The 17,236-nt window shown below is 35.5% G+C and overlaps 1 protein-coding gene across 3 annotated transcripts in view; it reads left to right on the top strand.

Moving 5' to 3' along the window:
- The window catches only part of LOC149788914 (thioredoxin reductase 1, cytoplasmic-like), a 61,167-nt gene extending 50,608 nt beyond the window's left edge, over positions 1-10,559 (top strand). For all 3 annotated transcript variants that reach the window (XM_089975041.1, XM_089975043.1, XM_089975042.1), the window contains exons 17-19: positions 1,268-1,363; positions 3,571-3,705; positions 6,955-10,559. In XM_089975041.1, the coding sequence (XP_089831167.1) occupies positions 1,268-1,363; positions 3,571-3,705; positions 6,955-7,023 (300 nt within the window). In that variant the 3' untranslated portion in view covers positions 7,024-10,559. The remainder of the gene's footprint in view (positions 1-1,267; positions 1,364-3,570; positions 3,706-6,954) is intronic.
- Positions 10,560-17,236: the final 6,677 nt, after the last annotated feature.

Below are 17,236 nucleotides of genomic sequence, written 5' to 3' on the forward strand. Positions count from 1 at the left end.
GTGAAAAGTTCAGATTATTGGTCATTTGAAAACAATAGCAAAAACCACTGACACTTGACATGGAATAAATAAGTACTCTTGAATATCTTTTTATGTATAGGCCTCATTAATTCTTTCTTTATCCTCATTATTTTAGAAGCTCACAATCCAAGGGTTGCCAATTCTATTCCCCTTCAGGCCAGCCCAGTTTGTCTGCTTTGGTGTGTCCTTGGAAAACTCATTTGGCTCCCATTTCCTCCACATGATATGGCCAGTAGTGTGTTAAAAGTGCCTTTAAAACCAACAAAAATTTATTTTTAAAAAAAAATTGTAATAAATAATTGGATTCAATAGTTCAGAATTATATTGAGTGAAAGAGAAGTCATAAAGAGATGTGCATGAATGGAGGTATTTGGGTCTTCTGTGGCTTTCTTTAAAAGTGTAGTAGCCTTTATGTGCATCAAAATAGTTAAACATGTTTTATTTTCAGTATTAGTGTGCTTAACGTAGTTAAACTTTTTTGTCTTTATTATTGATGTGCTTCAACATAAACGTGATTCATCTTCATTATTGATGTGCTTCAACATAAACATGCTTTGTCTTTGTTATTGGTGTGCTTCAACATTGTTAAACATGCTTCGTCTTCAGTATTGATGTGCTTCAACATTGTTAAACATGCTTCGTCTTCAGTATTGATATGCTTCAACATTGTTAAACATGCTTCATCTTCAGTATTGATGTGCTTCAACATTGTTAAACATGCTTCATCTTCAGTATTGATATGCTTCAACATTGTTAAACATGCTTCATCTTCATTACTGACGTGCTTCGACATAGTTAAACATGTTTTGTCTTCATTATTGGTGTGCTTCAACATTGTTAAACATGCTTCATCTTCAGTATTGATGTGCTTCAACATTGTTAAACATGCTTCGTCTTCAGTCTTGATGTGCTTCAACATTGTTAAACATGCATCGTCTTCAGTATTGATGTGCTTCAACATTGTTAAACATGCTTTGTCTTCATTATTGATGTGCTTCAGCATTGTTAAACATGCATCGTCTTCAGTATTGATGTGCTTCAACATAGTTAAACATGCTTCGTCTTAAGTATTGATGTGCTTCAACATTGTTAAACATGCTTCATCTTCATTATTGATGTGCTTCAACATAGTTAAACATGTTTTGTCTTCATTACTGTTGTACTGCAAGAATCTCCAGTTTGTTCAGCAATTGCATCAAGATAGTGGTATCACCTAAAGATTGTTCCTTGCTTTCTCTTGTTACAGGTGTACCATGCTAATTTTACTCCATTGGAATGGACAGTGCCTCACCGAGAAGAAAATGTCTGCTATGCTAAACTTATATGTGTGATATCAGAAAATGTAAGTATATGTACAACCTAAAGACATTTAATGTAATATGAACTTGAGAAATAAATACTGATTACAGTCTTGATATAAATTAAAAATAAGATGTGACAAAAATATCACATCTGCCTGCAGGCTTCAGGATTTAGAAAAGGCCAGATGCACCGTTGCGCGTATTGCAAGAGGTGACTGTTGGAGGCATACATTTTGACCTCAGTCCAGTAGGTGACCATGAGATGTTGTGTCAAGACATTTTGACCTGGCATGCATTTTGACCTCGGTCCAGTAGTTGACCATGAGATGTTGTGTCAAGACATTTTGACCTGGCATGCATTTTGACCTCGGTCCAGTAGTTGACCATGAGATGTTGTGTCAAGACATTTTGACCTGGCATGCATTTTGACCTTGGTCCAGTAGTTGACCATGAGATGTTGTGTCAAGACATTTTGACCTGGCATGCATTTTGACCTCGGTCCAGTAGTTGACCATGAGATGTTGTGTCAAGACATTTTGACCTGACATGCATTCCATGATGATCATACTGCGAAGGTCTTGGACCTTTTAAAAGAATTAGGTTGATTTTTTTTAATTGTCTATTTTAAGAATTTTACCACTTTTTGCCTTTATTATTGTCTTAAAAGTCAGTGGGGGGGGGGGATGCCTAAACTTACTTGACACTGTATGGCCCTGATTGTGCTGATGTGCCATTAAAAACTATGCTTACATTCAAATATCACTAAAGCCATTATGTATATTAAAAAAAGTAAAAGAATGCTTACAATGTTTGCTTGATTGCAGAATGATTCCAGTGTACAGATTGATATCTGTCCATATTGTGTAGGTGCTTTAGTTCAGGTTTGTAGTGAGCTTAGATACTGTTGCCACAGGAATCATTTAGTTTGTTAAATGAGTCATGAATAGTGGTAGTCTTCAGTTAAAATGAGGTCACTGCAAGCTGTATTTCACTAAGTGACCTGCATTTAGCTCGGTTTCTCACACATTGCAGCAAGTAGCATGATGCAGCTTGTTATGTAGATACAACATCCATGAGTCAAAACTTGGTTAATGTGACCTATATTTTGTTCTTCATTGACCTAAATTAACATATGGGTGCTGCTCAATTTCTTTTATATTATTGCCATGAGTCTTGCAGCTTGGTATGTCACATTATGTACAGTACTGTAGCCATCAGTAAAAGCTTGGACACTGTAGCCTTGAGGTTAGTGTAACATGGTTCATAGATGTTTCTTAAAAAGTTCTGTACCATTTAGATAAAGCTTTGCAATCTATCCATACTGCAACTGTTGTTTTCATAGTAGCACCAATCCGTAGTTTTTTTTTGGACCAAAAAAAACGTTTCAATTGTGTTAAATGCTCCGTGTTTCATGTTAAAAGCTCCACATTTCATGTCAGAATAGATTATACCTACCATTAGATAAACTGTTCCTCAGATTAATTCAAACAAAACCAAAAGTTATATTTAGAGTCCGCAAATGTGTAAAGTTTCTAAACTCACATTTAGGCTGCAGCTTTCCTAATTTATTAGAATTCATTCATTATTCTCCCAGATTTCCTTATATAATACACCAACAGATCAGTGTCTCTGGTGTTTGGTATGCTCTTTGCTCTTAACAAACTGCATAGATCTGACACATTATGCAACAGCAGATCTGGGTCTGTGTAGTGTATTAGCAAATGTATACTGTGTATATTTTGCCTATTTTCTGACCATCTGAAAGAGGGGTTTGATTTGGGGTCTCCTGTGAGGGGTTCAGTTGTCAAATCCATAGTTACAGTAATGTTTTTATTTTCAGACAAGGAAGGAAGACACCTAAACTGTATTATGGATTTTGGGTTATAACCCCTGGGATGTTGGTAGGAATAGGGTTGGGTTTCAGGACAAGTTTTGTTACTGTCTACAGACAAATGCATTCAAAAATGGGTTTCAGAAAAGTATGCAAAATCAACTAGAACTAAAAATATAATGATAAGATGCATTAGATCAATGATCTCACTTAAGTGCGAAGTTTGTCCAGATCTGGTAAATAATACAAATTAATGTCCAGTTCCTTTGTTTGTGAGGGTAATGTATTCAGTGATTTTATAAAGCTAAGCTTTATTTACCATGTAATAAGGTTTTTACTCTAATGAATCTTTAATTATTTTAATTTTTTTTATTCCTATAAATCTTTAATTATTTTAGTTATGTTATATGTTTGCAGGAGAAAGTTGTGGGTTTCCATGTGTTGGGACCCAATGCAGGGGAGATAACTCAGGGATATGCAGTTGCCATGAAGCTAGGTGCCACAAAAGCAGACTTTAGTTCCACAATTGGAATACATCCCACTTGCTCTGAGGTAACACTTGTATGCAAATTTTCCATGAATCCATAGAATATTTTGCATTCTTCAGTACACCTGTGGCATATTTTGTTGAGTGATGTCCATAATGGTACAAAAAATGATACTTCAGCCTTAATTTATTTCAGAGTAAATATGTCTTCTTTAAATGCATTAGCCAATCATAGTACCTTACATCGCAGATCCAGCCGTCCCAGGTAACACTTTTAGCTAAAAGCAGCTAAACATGTCTTCCCATATAGGTGGCTTCGGGGCAAAGTGATCTCCCCTTGGTGCAGGGATTGGTGCCAAATCACATGAATGTCTCAGTAAGAAATTAGAGTGTAAGGCACGCTCTCAGTGTGGATGTAACAGAGAAGGTTTGAGGATGTATGTGTATTATGATGGGTAAGTATTCTCGAAGAAACATTTTTGCTTGGAAAAAATTGGCTTCTTTAAATACATTACCCAATCATAATACCTTAGGAGATTAGGTAAGAGGTGGAGGGAGATAAATCCTCTTACCCTGGAGAGAATATCTTCAAAATGGAAACATTTCCCACCTACAAATTCATTGAACGTCTTGTATCTGCATCTATATGAAGCTGTCAGATGATCTAAAATGGTAACCTATGTGCCATGAGTAATGGTTCCTTGCCATGAGTAATGGTTCCTTGCCACGAGTAATGGTCCATGAGCGCTCTCTGACAAGAACTGGAGAAGTGTACTCATAGACAATGATGGTGCTGTCTTAACTTCATGAATAATTATGTGGAGCAAATTCATTGGTGTTGTGTTTAGTCTTCTAAGCTGGACAGATAGCCCACTTTATTCTGGACGAAAGTGCCTATGTAGATATATCATCCTTCCCCTCTTTGAAGGTAAAATGATGCATGATCTCCCTGAATGCAATGACTCCATATTCCTGAAATGTGACTTCAGAGCTTGCACTGTATCCAATCAATGACGTTGTGATGAAGTGTCCAGAATAGATGGAATTTATTACCAATATCTAGTTCCTTATGAATGGAATCCTGTTCTTGGTAATGAAAACAGCGGGCTTCATAAGCGATATGATCCATCATGGAGGAACTGCAGGTAGTTGGGTCCACTAGTAAGAATTGTAGTATTGATTTTGCCTGAATATGATTGGTTAAATATTCTAGAAGAAACATATTTTACTTTTTAAAAAATGGTTTTATTTCAAGGCACATTTCTGATGCTTTTAGATTAGGGATGACCTAGCAGGTGTAATGATCCAGGAGACAATCAAAGTGGTTCAAAGCAGTTGAGTCTCAGTTGTCTTGGAAAGAGCAGCAAATTGAAAGGATAAAATGAAATAAAGGTCTCTGGAGTTTATAGACATACACTGTAGTATCATTTATTTTTGTGGGTCTCCATTATTTTGTTTTATTTGTTTAAAAAAAATGACAAGACAATTTTATGGGTACTTGCGTTCATGGTTTTGCTAATCCAAGTTTCAAAATTATGTACCTGACAAACTTCTGTATGTACCAGCAGACTTGATTTTTGATTCTGTGGTTTTGTCACATTAGATCATGAGCTGCATTACTCTGCTGTAATTAATATACATATGTAAAGTTTCATTAGTAATTGTTCTTCTGTTATTTTAGTTATGTTGTTTATTTGGATTTAATAGGCTTGGATAAAATGAAACATGCTTTCACAAGGATTGAAATGTTTCAAGAATTTTTTATTTGATTGACGAATTGATGTAAAAAATGATTAAATCAGATTTTCATATGGTAGTAAACTGCATTATTCTTTCTTTCATTTTTAGTTATACTAGTCAAAGGGATGCCCATAAATAAGAACAGTAATCACTCACTGTAAATTACCTCATTATAACCTGGTCATTGGTATAATAAAGCTTGCACAACCTTGAAAAGTATTTGAATTCAAAGGGTTGCCATGAAAAGTCCTTGAATTTAGAGACTTGTCTTCGAAAAATGCTTTAATTATCGAAAAAATGAATTTTGTTTCTGAAAAGTGCTAGACTGTATGGAAAAAAATTTATTTCTTCAAAATCTCCTTAAATTTTATCAGTCCTTTCAAAATCACTTTGCTCAAATATAAATTTTTAATAAAAAGTTTTATCTCATTTTTAAAAGAGTGTATAATGATATTGTTGAGTTGGTGAATTAGTACATGATGCTGGTAGATAATTGAACCAGTGAAAATATTAGTGTTTGCACGTATTTATTTTAACCTTTTGGAGAAAAAAAATTTAAGGCATTTTATATTGTTTTAATGTACACATATCAATGCTGTAATTTCCCCCTCATTGCCTTAAATCGATATGTGAGATAAGTAAAGATGGAAAGAAATGAGAAAAAGCATAAGGAAATGCAGATAATAAAAATAATAAAACGTGTGTATACACTAATTACAGCAGAATATTAAAGCTCACACTTCACTAATTTTTGGACAGAGCCTCCATCAACATCATGTCAATCAAGTCTCGTGATACACACAAATATTGATCTGTTAAATATCCCGAAATCATAGAATTAAGTACAGCTTTCTCAAAACCACTGATAATTAGGTCCAATCTTTCACTCATCCATTCATTGTGATTTATCTTTGATTAATGAGGTTGCAAAGTTCACTAATACAGTGCATTGATTGTCATCGGTAACATCTTTCTTTCCCAAGATGGCCTCCATGCCCTGTTTAGCAACCAGCTCAGCAAGTCTGATTTTAATTCTTCTTCGAACTCTTTATTATTGTCATATCAGGTGGTTAAAGTTGGTCTGTACATGAAACGTGACTCCACTGTCTTTCAACCTAGTTAGCACCTTTGCAATTTGCAATTTGGTGCCGTCGGCTTCCATTGATGTTGAGCACTCAGACGAAAACATGGTGTAAGTGATTGATCTAGACAGGTGATTTATTTGTGATCATAAAGGTGGTAGTAGTGTTGTAGATTTGTTGACTGCTTTGGCTTCCATTGATGTTATTTACTTGAACAGAAACACGTGTAAGGCAATTGATTTAGACATTCAGGTGACCAATCTTTGCATCTGCGTAGTTTTATTCTTTTGCATTCTTTATACAGGGTATGTGTATTGGTTAAACCATGAAATGAAATTGCTTTAAAAAAAATGCTTTAACAAAACCATGAACATCGAGCCCCTTGAAAATAAATGATGCTACAGTAATTTAATTTGTAGGTAATTTTATTTCATTCAAAAACTCATTGGATTCATTGATACTGTGTTTACCAAATCTTGTTTGATATTTCAGATCTTCACAACTATGACAACGACCAAGAGAAGTGGGCAGAATGTGAATCAGGCTGGATGCTGAGGTTAATTCCTGCTGCTGACCCTAAATTTGTCAGTATACCTCGCCACCGTCTGTAACAACAGCTTTATATGCATGTACCAGTAATTGTAGACTCCCAGGGTTCTTTGTTTCTGTCATTTTAGCACTTTAGTTTTTCATTGAACAATTTTTGTGTGGAAATTGTACAAGTTTTGTGGGAATTTTGTTTTACAGCTTGCATAACCTAGTCTGAATTTCACAATGGAACACATGCTTAACTTGAACTTTTATGAAAGTCCAGATAGAATAAATCAGACTGATTGGATGAAAACTAAGCCTGACTTGAGCTTTACAACCAAGTTGCCTAAGTCTGGACTTTAATTTTGAGTCATTGTGATGAAATTTGGGCCTTTTTATGCATAAGAATTTTAAAAATTACAGACAGGACTTCTGAGAAATTGGAATTTGGATGCACATAATGCCAATCATGTGTTCAATTTAAAGTTGCAGCCAGTCATGTGTTCAACTTAAAGTTGCAGAAATTGTAAATAATGGCAAAAATAATTGTAATAAAAGAGAAGCTAGGTGGAAAATTGTTTTATTGTCATACATAATTTTCTGTATATGTTTCCTCATTTCACATATCAAATAAAAAAGAAACTTATTTTTTGTCCAGTACCATTCTAATTTGCAGATAGAATGAGTAAGAAATTTCATATATATTTGATTGTTTATAACATAAACAAGTGAAATGTGTCAAGGAAATGATTTAATAGTGTCTCAAATCTGATAGCCATTAAGAACACACAAGAACATGGTAGAACACAAACCGAGAGCACCATTAGTTTTAATTGCATGACCAGAGCTATGAAATTGTAAGATAGCTTTATAATTGTGCATGAATTTATCAAGTTAGATATAAAACTTTTCCACTTAAATTCAGATATCAAACGGAGCACTTGATATTTTTTGGCATTGGAACTAGAATAGCCATCAGAATTAGTACAACGTGCTTTTTAATCATAGGAATATGGACCATACCTAGTGGACCTTGGTGAAATCGACAAATCTAGTTGGATGTAAATTGTATTTTGGACCACTCATCTTGTAAAAAGTTCAATATTTTGTATCTTCAGTTTCCCATATAAATACATTTAATTTTACGTTTGAAATTTTTCTTGGTTATTTTCACTTTTAATAAAATATATTGGTGTGACAAACTCATTCTCTGCTTCTTAGTGAAGATATACAAATTAATTATTCAAGAATATAAAATTCCACATTGGTTTTTGAAAGTATTGTAATTGCTGTTTGAATATCCATAATATTTCTTTATTATTTATTTATTATTATTTGGGAGTTATGTGGATACACACAGTTGTAGTTTCCATAGTTATTTATATTTATCTTGTCACTCTCCCTATCCATCCAGTCTGGTATGTCTCTGTCAATTTTCAGACTTGTGCCATGCAATATGTATGATCTTGATGTATATTTGTTTTATGTCCTGTAATACAAATCTTTTTTGTAACAACTGGGAGTCTAATATGTTATTTATTACGGTGGTTTGAGGTTATGACAGTGTCAGCAGCAGGTTTGATGAAGTCCAGTGAAGACCATTGTTATGGGATCAGCACAGTTTTTTGATGCTGGTGTGATGGGCTTGTCCAGAAATCTCATGATGAGATAGGGCTTGACTTGATTCTTTCCCATACTGGTTTTCATGTCTTGTGAGATTTAAGGAATAACTCTTGATAATGTAGATAACCAATCTTTTATCAGTGGGGGGGGGTCTTCATGTTTTGACATTTGTCCATCCAGTTCACTATTTTTGTTTGCACACAATAGCTAAAGTTTTCTACCATCTACTGTTACCAGGCTTTGTAAATAGCATGCACTTGGGTTATGGAAACATCCTATATCCATTCAAGGTCAAATGTTCCAATGCCACTCACTATGATTCAAGGAGGAAAAATTAATTCTGTGCAATTACATTAGTTCTGCATTTTTAGACCTGGACCAAACTTTATGGATAGCTTGCACTTGGGATAGAGAAAAGCCTATTTATTTATGGGGTCAGAGGTCAGTGTTACTGTGACCAATTGGATAAGAATGGTTTCTCTCAATGACTTAAATTATACATCACACTCCTGGACTTAACTTTGGAGATGCCTTTCACCTGGAGTATTGTCAAAGCCTATCGTAAAGTACACTGTGGCAGAAAAATTAAATTTTGTTTCTGCTCATACTGTGAACTTTCACCAAATTTTGTGGATGATTTATACATTGGGCAAGAAAGAAACCTGTAGTATGGGGGATCAAAAAAGGTCAAAGGTCAGGTTCACTGACTGAAAGAAGAAAAATGATTTTTGCATAACATTAGTTCTAGGTCACCTACTTTGACCAAAGATTGGGTTGGGCTTGTCTCTAAAAGCTTTATTGGGGGGGGGGGGGGCAGTGGTCAAGGTTTTTGTAATTCCAAGAAATGTTGGTTTTGCACAGTTTTCTTGAGTAAGTTCCTTGTACATAAAACCTATTTTGGTGTATGTAGGTCAAAGTTCACAATCATAGTAATCTAATAAGAAATTTATGGTTGATACACATTTTAATTCACAATTGCTTACTTTGATGAAGTCCAACTTGTGCCTAATTAGAGGAATATTAAACATGACTTGGGTATTAATGTAGTTTTTACAGTACTCATAGTTTCAATGATTTTTTTTTAATGAATGGAGTAAATATTTCTTGTTAAATATATCCTTTATGATACTAGTTGCTCGATCAGGATTAAACAGATAATAAAGTAAACATGTGTGAGGAGGAGAAACTTCCCTAAATGAGACATTTTTGGGACCAACAATTTCTGGCCATTGTGGTCAGGTTACTGAGGTTTCATTTGTACAGTATATACTTGCTTTCAAGTCAAGTCCAACTGCAGACTGCACATACCCAGATCTGCCATTGCATAATGACCTGGCAGATCTAGCTCTGTGTAGTTTGGATTAATCACTAGAACAAACAAAACAGACCCTGACCTGTCACACATTATGCAATGACAGATCATGGTCTGTCATTTCAGTTGAAATTGACTTATTTTTGAGTACATATGATATTAACATGTCCCTATTGACACATGAATATGTGACCTGTTTACAGAGGAGACTGGGTAACAGAGGGACTAGTTTAGGGAAGTTTCAGTGCAAAAACTATTGATGGGATTTACAAAACTTTAGAGAGGACATTCCTTCATAGATTTGTTACCTTGAAGGTTATTAATCTTTGTTTTATATAGTTGATTAAAATTTAGTCTTGTTTACCAATTACAGAATATTGTTACATATATGAGGCATAAATGACGAAATGCTGGGTCAGTCTTGTATTTATATTACATGTGAGATTTTCCAGCACTGCACATGCACAATTTTTTTTTTTTTCATACACAAGAGAAGCAGATGAATTCAAATGCAGGAACACCTGCCTTAACAGACATCTCTGGACAAAGGACAAATGCAAATTGATTTTCAGTATGATGAATTTATTTTATTACAGTTTCATACATTACAAATAAAATTGCCTTTCCTTGAGGTTTGAATTATTATCTGTTCCCACTATAAAAAGTCAATGTGTCTATTCAACATTGGCAGTTATAATGCTGTTGACTGCAGTGATTTTTGCCTTGTGTACATAAAAAAAAATGGATTTGTACTTTGTATTTAGTTAATGATAAGATTTGGATTTTTTTAACGTAGCTATAACAATTTTTCAGACATATTGCTGTGACGTATGCACTCTGGCAGTTTATAGTTATGTCTAACACTGGGGCATCATGCTGCAGACATGTAGCATTATGTCCCACCCAGTCACATTATCCTGACATCAGGCCAACCAGTCCTAACACTAATCTCTTAATGTTGAGTGCCTAGTGAGGCAGCTGTTAGTACCATTTTCATAAGTCTTTGATATGGCTTGGCCAGGGTTCGAACAGGCCATCTCCCACATCAGAGGCAGATGCTCTAACCACTATGCCACAAGAGCAGTAATGAACGATAGGAACACAGATATATTTACTTCACTCTTTGTTTAACATTATTCAATGACAACCAATCAAATATTGGCTAACATGCATTGTGGCTTGCCTTCAAATATCCTAACCCAAATTATGCTTCTGTAGCTGAAAAATCACATTACACATCTGTTGACCTTTTTGTCACCAGTCAAACAAATAGCAGCTTAACAATGATCTCATTAGATTGCCAACCAATCAGATTGTCAACCACCTGCTTGATTACATATTTAACTGTTCTGTCCATTTCTGAAAAACAGATCTATAGAAGACTCTGGCACCTTGTTAAACTTATTGTGTAAGATGTACAGAGTCAGATTGTTCATTAATTTTCACCAAGTTCATTTAAATGCTCCATATATAACCAGACTTTGGAATTCGTTGCTGATAATAAGGTTTCAAAAAGGAGGAGAATATCAACAGATTAATTATACAGTGTGGTTTGCCTTCTTGTATTCATGTTTCTTGACAATAGACAAAGTGTTCTCAGCCTACTTGACTTTGTCTGCAAAGACAATTGCAGATATCAGTCAAGAAAAAATACAGTTCATTTGGCTCTCTTGTGAATTGTTTACATCTGACTAGTGTTGTCGTTAAGATTATGACATCATACTGTGTATGACTGCAGACATGAAGCTGGACTACGTCAGATTTAGTTTCACCAAAATTTGGTGCACCTCAGTTTTTTCACCCATGCCATGTTCCATTGCATAATGTGGTACTAAAAGCCAAAGCAGCCAGATGACCCAGGTTGACCTTGAGGTGGCATGAGTCTTTGAGATGGCTGATGTCGGAAAACCTCCGTAAAGCCAGCCACTGTGTATGGGTAACAATAAACCTTTAAATGTTGTTCATGGGAGTCATAAATGTTAGCCAGTTTATAAGTGAGGGAAGCAGAGTTCCTGTGTGGGTCTGGAAGAAGGTCTAAAATTTGAATATTGCTTTTCTGGGTCTTGAAAATGGCTGTAAAAACTTATAAATGGTTTAAAAAACATTTTAAATTTTGCTAATTTGGTAGAAGTTTTAGTATCCAGGTAAAATCTTGTGGTTTATACTATGTTAGCTCTTCACAACATTTTACTTGCAGTATTTAAGTATTTTGGTGTCATTAGGTCAATAACCTTGTCACATTGTCAGGTCTGGAAATTTGTATTTTTTGGTTTGTAAAAGATCTGGAATCTTGTTTTACATTTGTGACAGGAACCCAGCAGAGGGGCCCAAGGTACTTGCCTTTACCAATCACTCACACATCTCACCTGTGCCCACCTATGTTTTAGTCTTGGCCAATATGGGTATGTGTGAAAGTTTGCCAGCTGCTTCCTATGTGTCAGTGGGTTTTCCCAGGATTTTCATGGGTTCTTCCTCCACCAAATATACTGGGTGCCATGTATAACCTATTATATGCTGAGAAATGGTGTTAAACCCACAAAAACGAACAGTTACAAGTGAGGGAACCTTATACTGAGTAACTTGACAAAAAAAATGTGTTATAATTCAAAATAAAAACAAAATATATTTATGAAATCTCATTATAACTGGTTTTCATTACACAAGAATTTGCTATTGGTACTTATTTATAAGTTAAATGCAAACTCTAACATATACGGTGATCTGTTATTTCATAATGTGCAGGCATATCAGGGTCTATTAATGTTCTACTGATTACTCCTAGCAGCTGTATAGACCTAGATCACCTGGCACATTATGCAAATAATATTGTACAAAAATTACATTTTGTACTGTTTCAAGAAGAACCAACCTCAGACTGCAGCAGCATTGGCATCACTAGGGAGGTGCAGACCGCACTGGATGACACCAAAATGACTGACTATAAAAAGTTTGAATTTTTGTGCAGGAAGGAGGTTCATGGGGGTGACACCATGAGTTACCGCACATGACTGTCTATACAATTTTTTAATTTTCATGCAGGAAGGAGGTCCATGGGGGGGGTGCATGAGTTACCGCACTGGGTGACACCAACGCTAGTGACACCACTGTGCAGCTGTACAGTTCTGACTACTGTTATTTATGTATTAATAACCTGTTTTTGTCCATGATGAAATTTAATTCCTTTTTACCAAAATTTAATGAAGAGTTTATATTTCTCAGACTTCTAATATGAAAAGAACCATACCACCCCGATCCCCCTACCAAGAAATTCAAATTGATGCATCAGCATTGGGGATTTTTGGAACAATGTAATGCAACAAGTGTCATTTCAGGACACTATAAAGGACCCATGCACACTGTTGGTTTGTTCATAAATTCATAATATACTTGGCTCAATGGGGTTGGAGGGGGTCTTCCCATCAATATGCAGTGTGGTTTTGCTGCATTTAATACAAGAATGGTTAACTTCATGTTTGAAAGTTCAGTACGTGAAAATTTTAACTTGTGTCACACATTCCATTAACTTGTATAATGAAGGTGATTCTAGTAAAAGCATATCCTTGGGGTGGGGGTAGGTTCCATTTAGATAATTTCCCAAGTGCAAATTTTAAAGATTTTTCTTTCAAGTATTCATATTAGGTGTCTCTATTTTTGCCACCAATTAATTCATGAGATATCAAATTCCAGCTTTGTTATCTCAATTTTTGTCATGGCCTTAATTGATGAGATATCGATTTCCAATTTTGCTATCAGTCTTTTTATCTTGTCATTGATTGAACAGATATCAATTACCAAATTTTTATAATCTCATTCCAAATGCTCATGAACTTAATTGGAAACAAATCACATTGGGGTGCAACACAATTCAAGTATTACCAGTGTTGTGTCCCTTACACCCCAGACTAACCAAATACAATTGCATTACGTATAGCAGCTAGTAGACACCGCCTCAGTGATAAAGAGAAATACAGTCAGTTTTCTACTCCCCAGCTCTGTTTTTTTTTTTTTTTTTTTTTTTCATATTTTCTTTTGATTTTCACCTGAAACTAAGACACGTTGAAAGAAGAGTACAACAGAGCTGGCTTTTAATAGCAGCAATTGCTATGTGTGAATGTTCCATCAAAGTTATGACTCGTACATTGTAAGCAAAGAAATAGTATCTTTAAAATTCGATAGTCTACATCATACATTGTTGGTGTGGATATTGAGTATTATTGATAACTTTTGACATCCCAAAACTTTTCTCATTTCATTTTTTTAAAGAGATCAATGTTGCAAAACCCTTCAAATTTTATGCATGATATCACTGGGTGCAAAGACGGGGAATAAGATACCTAGAGCAAAATAGACACCAAAATGACTGTCTATAGAATTTTTGAATTTTTGTGCAGGAAGGAGGTCCATGGGGGTTGACACCATGAGTTACCACACTGGGTGATCTAGTGACGCCAATGAGTTAACTCGATATATAAAGGTTGGTTCGTTTATCTCGTCTAAAGCGGGGGTCTCAAACACGAGGCCCGCCAAGCCGTATCCGGTGGTCCGCAATATGACTGGCGTCACAAGGTGTCCTCAGAGATAACAAAGGTGGTGCGGCCCTTGGGCAATACAAAATACCCTCATGCGGCCCTCGGGTGGTTTGAGTTTGAGGCTCCTGGACTAAGTATAGGTACATGAGACAAATGTCCAAAAGGATTATATACGTATGAATGCTACGACTACAGAGGGGACCAAAGACTGTCATCAAACCAACATTAACGACATACCAAAGTGTCTCGAGCTACGATTAATCGGGGCAATTTTATTATAAAATGAAATAAGGCATTGCAAAAAAAAATTTTTTTTTAAAGAAACAAAGCACCAGGATGGGATGATACGCTGAAAATCGTCGGACTACGGTCAGATCGGTGTGGATCGAGAAACTTAGTTACAATCGATGAACTTTGAAAGAAGTGAAAACTCCAACGAAGGTGCGACATATCGGATGTTCTTGGGAGGGTGGTAATATTAGTGTTTTTGTTTCTTTGACCACTACGCACACAAAGATTCAGGTGTAAATGGATTTATAAATGCCACATGTCTTGCTTCTCATGAACTGTGGCTGCTACTTCTTGATGTTATTATACATATTGGAATTAGAAGGCTTTCATGAACAGCTGTTACCTGTTATTTTCGGGTTTTGTAAAGCACTTTCCAGGGAAAGAAATTCTCATATGCATTACGGGACGTTAGACAACAAAATTTTGACAGGCTATCATTTTGTTTCGTGTCTCTCAATCAAGGAATTAAAAGTAAGGTGGATCCATTAATGCAAGACATTATTAGCGTGTTCTACACCAAACTGAAACATCGCTTGCAACGTCACGTGTGAAATGGGATCTTTCCACTCTACAAGGACTGTAATCAGTATTGTAATCTTTCGTCAGTCACATTGGTTCAGGACGTCTCTGTAAAAGTTTTAATTTTAAATTGATTCATACATATTTAAAACTGTTAATAATATGGTCTGGAATTTTAACTTGGTTGTGATGAAATCGAACTGAAATATAGCTCTTCTGACAAAACACACTAGACGGTAATTTAAAAGTTGAATCATGATATTTCATTAGTGGTAATCTAAGAAATGGAAGTGCTGGACCGGTTATGTCATCCGAACCTGCAGGAGATGGTTGGTTGTTTTTTTTTTTTTTTTTTTTTCCCCAGGGTATGTTCTCATTTGTTGTTCATGTTCGAAATAATTCTGATGAATTAATCACCTATTAGGAAAAGGATTATTATCTATGGTCACTGCGGTACCGTATGTACTCGCTTAGAAACGAATTCAAACTGCCCAAAAGTATACTGATAGCCATAACATAATGCTCTTGCAGATCAGGGTTTGTGCCGCTTGTTCTACTGATTACTCTTAACAAACTGTACAGACCCAGATCTGCCGACGAAAGATGCGACGGCAACTCTGGGTCATTGCATTTTGCAGTTATTCCTGACTTATACGGTATATGCATTAATAATTTTTGTTGTTGTTGTAGGGTTTAACGTCATTTTCAGCACAAGATAGGCTATACATGGCGGCCAGTATAATTGGTGGAGGAAGGACCCGGGAAGAACCACCGACCCACGAATTGATACGGGCAGGCTTAATAATAACAATAAATATTCTTTAACGAGGATAACACATTAGGTCGTGACCGACCCATCTGCCATGTGGTCCTAAAAAACATTTTTTTTTAACGAGGATAACAAATTAGTTCATGACTGACCCATCTGCCATGTGGTCTTCAAATTTTTGTAATTGGTTATGTTAAAAGTACTATTAAAAATCATGCATGTACTTAGGTAACTTAGAACGCTCAAACATCCATATTTAAAATGAATATGTGTGACTATACTATATTCCACGTTTTTTGATTACCACAAAAGTTGTTAAACTAATTTGAAGTACGTATCTATTTTGGTTTCGTTACGACTCAGTCGGTCTAGGGTCCAGACTATTTTACGACAAAAAAGACTTTACATGACTTGGAAATAATATTCCATGAATTAAACTAATATGGTTTCTTAGTCAACTTTTAATACGATACGTAGTCAAACTTTTTAAAAAAGGATTTTAAAAAAATCATGATCATAACGCAAAGACTAGTACATGTACTTTTAACAGGAGATAGTTGCTCTCTATGATCACACTAGTAGCCTTTTACAGACAAGAAACTATTCCTTTGTCGCCCGCTCCTGTGGCCTAAGTGGTTAGATCATCTGCCTTAGATGTGGGAAGTCGCGGATTCGAACCCAGGCCGAGTCATATCAGTGACTTAGAAAAATTTTACTGTTAGCTGAATTGCTTGGCGCTCGGCATTAAGAGGTTAGTGTTAGGACTGATGGGCCTGGTGTCAGAATAATGTGACTGGGTGGGACATCATGCTATATGACTGCGGCATGATGCCCCAGTGCTTGACATAACTATAAACTGCCACATGCAGACATCGTTGCGATATCACTGAAACAGTTGTTAAAGCTATGTTAAAAGTCCAAATCACATACACGCATTGCTTTGTTTCAAAATGTTCATGACAGGCTTTAGAGAGAATATACTTTTTCTCAGATTTGATGCTATCTTATAACACTTTTTAGGAAATAATGACGGTTAATTATCAAAATAGAAAAGAAAAAATATAAAACTGTATTTTCGACAACATTGACGTATAATTTGTTATTTCCTTATATAAACATGTTAATGCTATGAGCATGAAAGCTATATTGCCATCATTTTTAATAATGAATCTGTTTGCAGCACGACAACGCTCCGGTGGC

Source organism: Sinohyriopsis cumingii, chromosome 11 (genome assembly GCF_028554795.1).
Source record: "Sinohyriopsis cumingii isolate HCF-2022 chromosome 11, ASM2855479v2, whole genome shotgun sequence".
Classification (NCBI taxonomy): Eukaryota; Metazoa; Mollusca; class Bivalvia; order Unionida; family Unionidae; genus Sinohyriopsis; species Sinohyriopsis cumingii.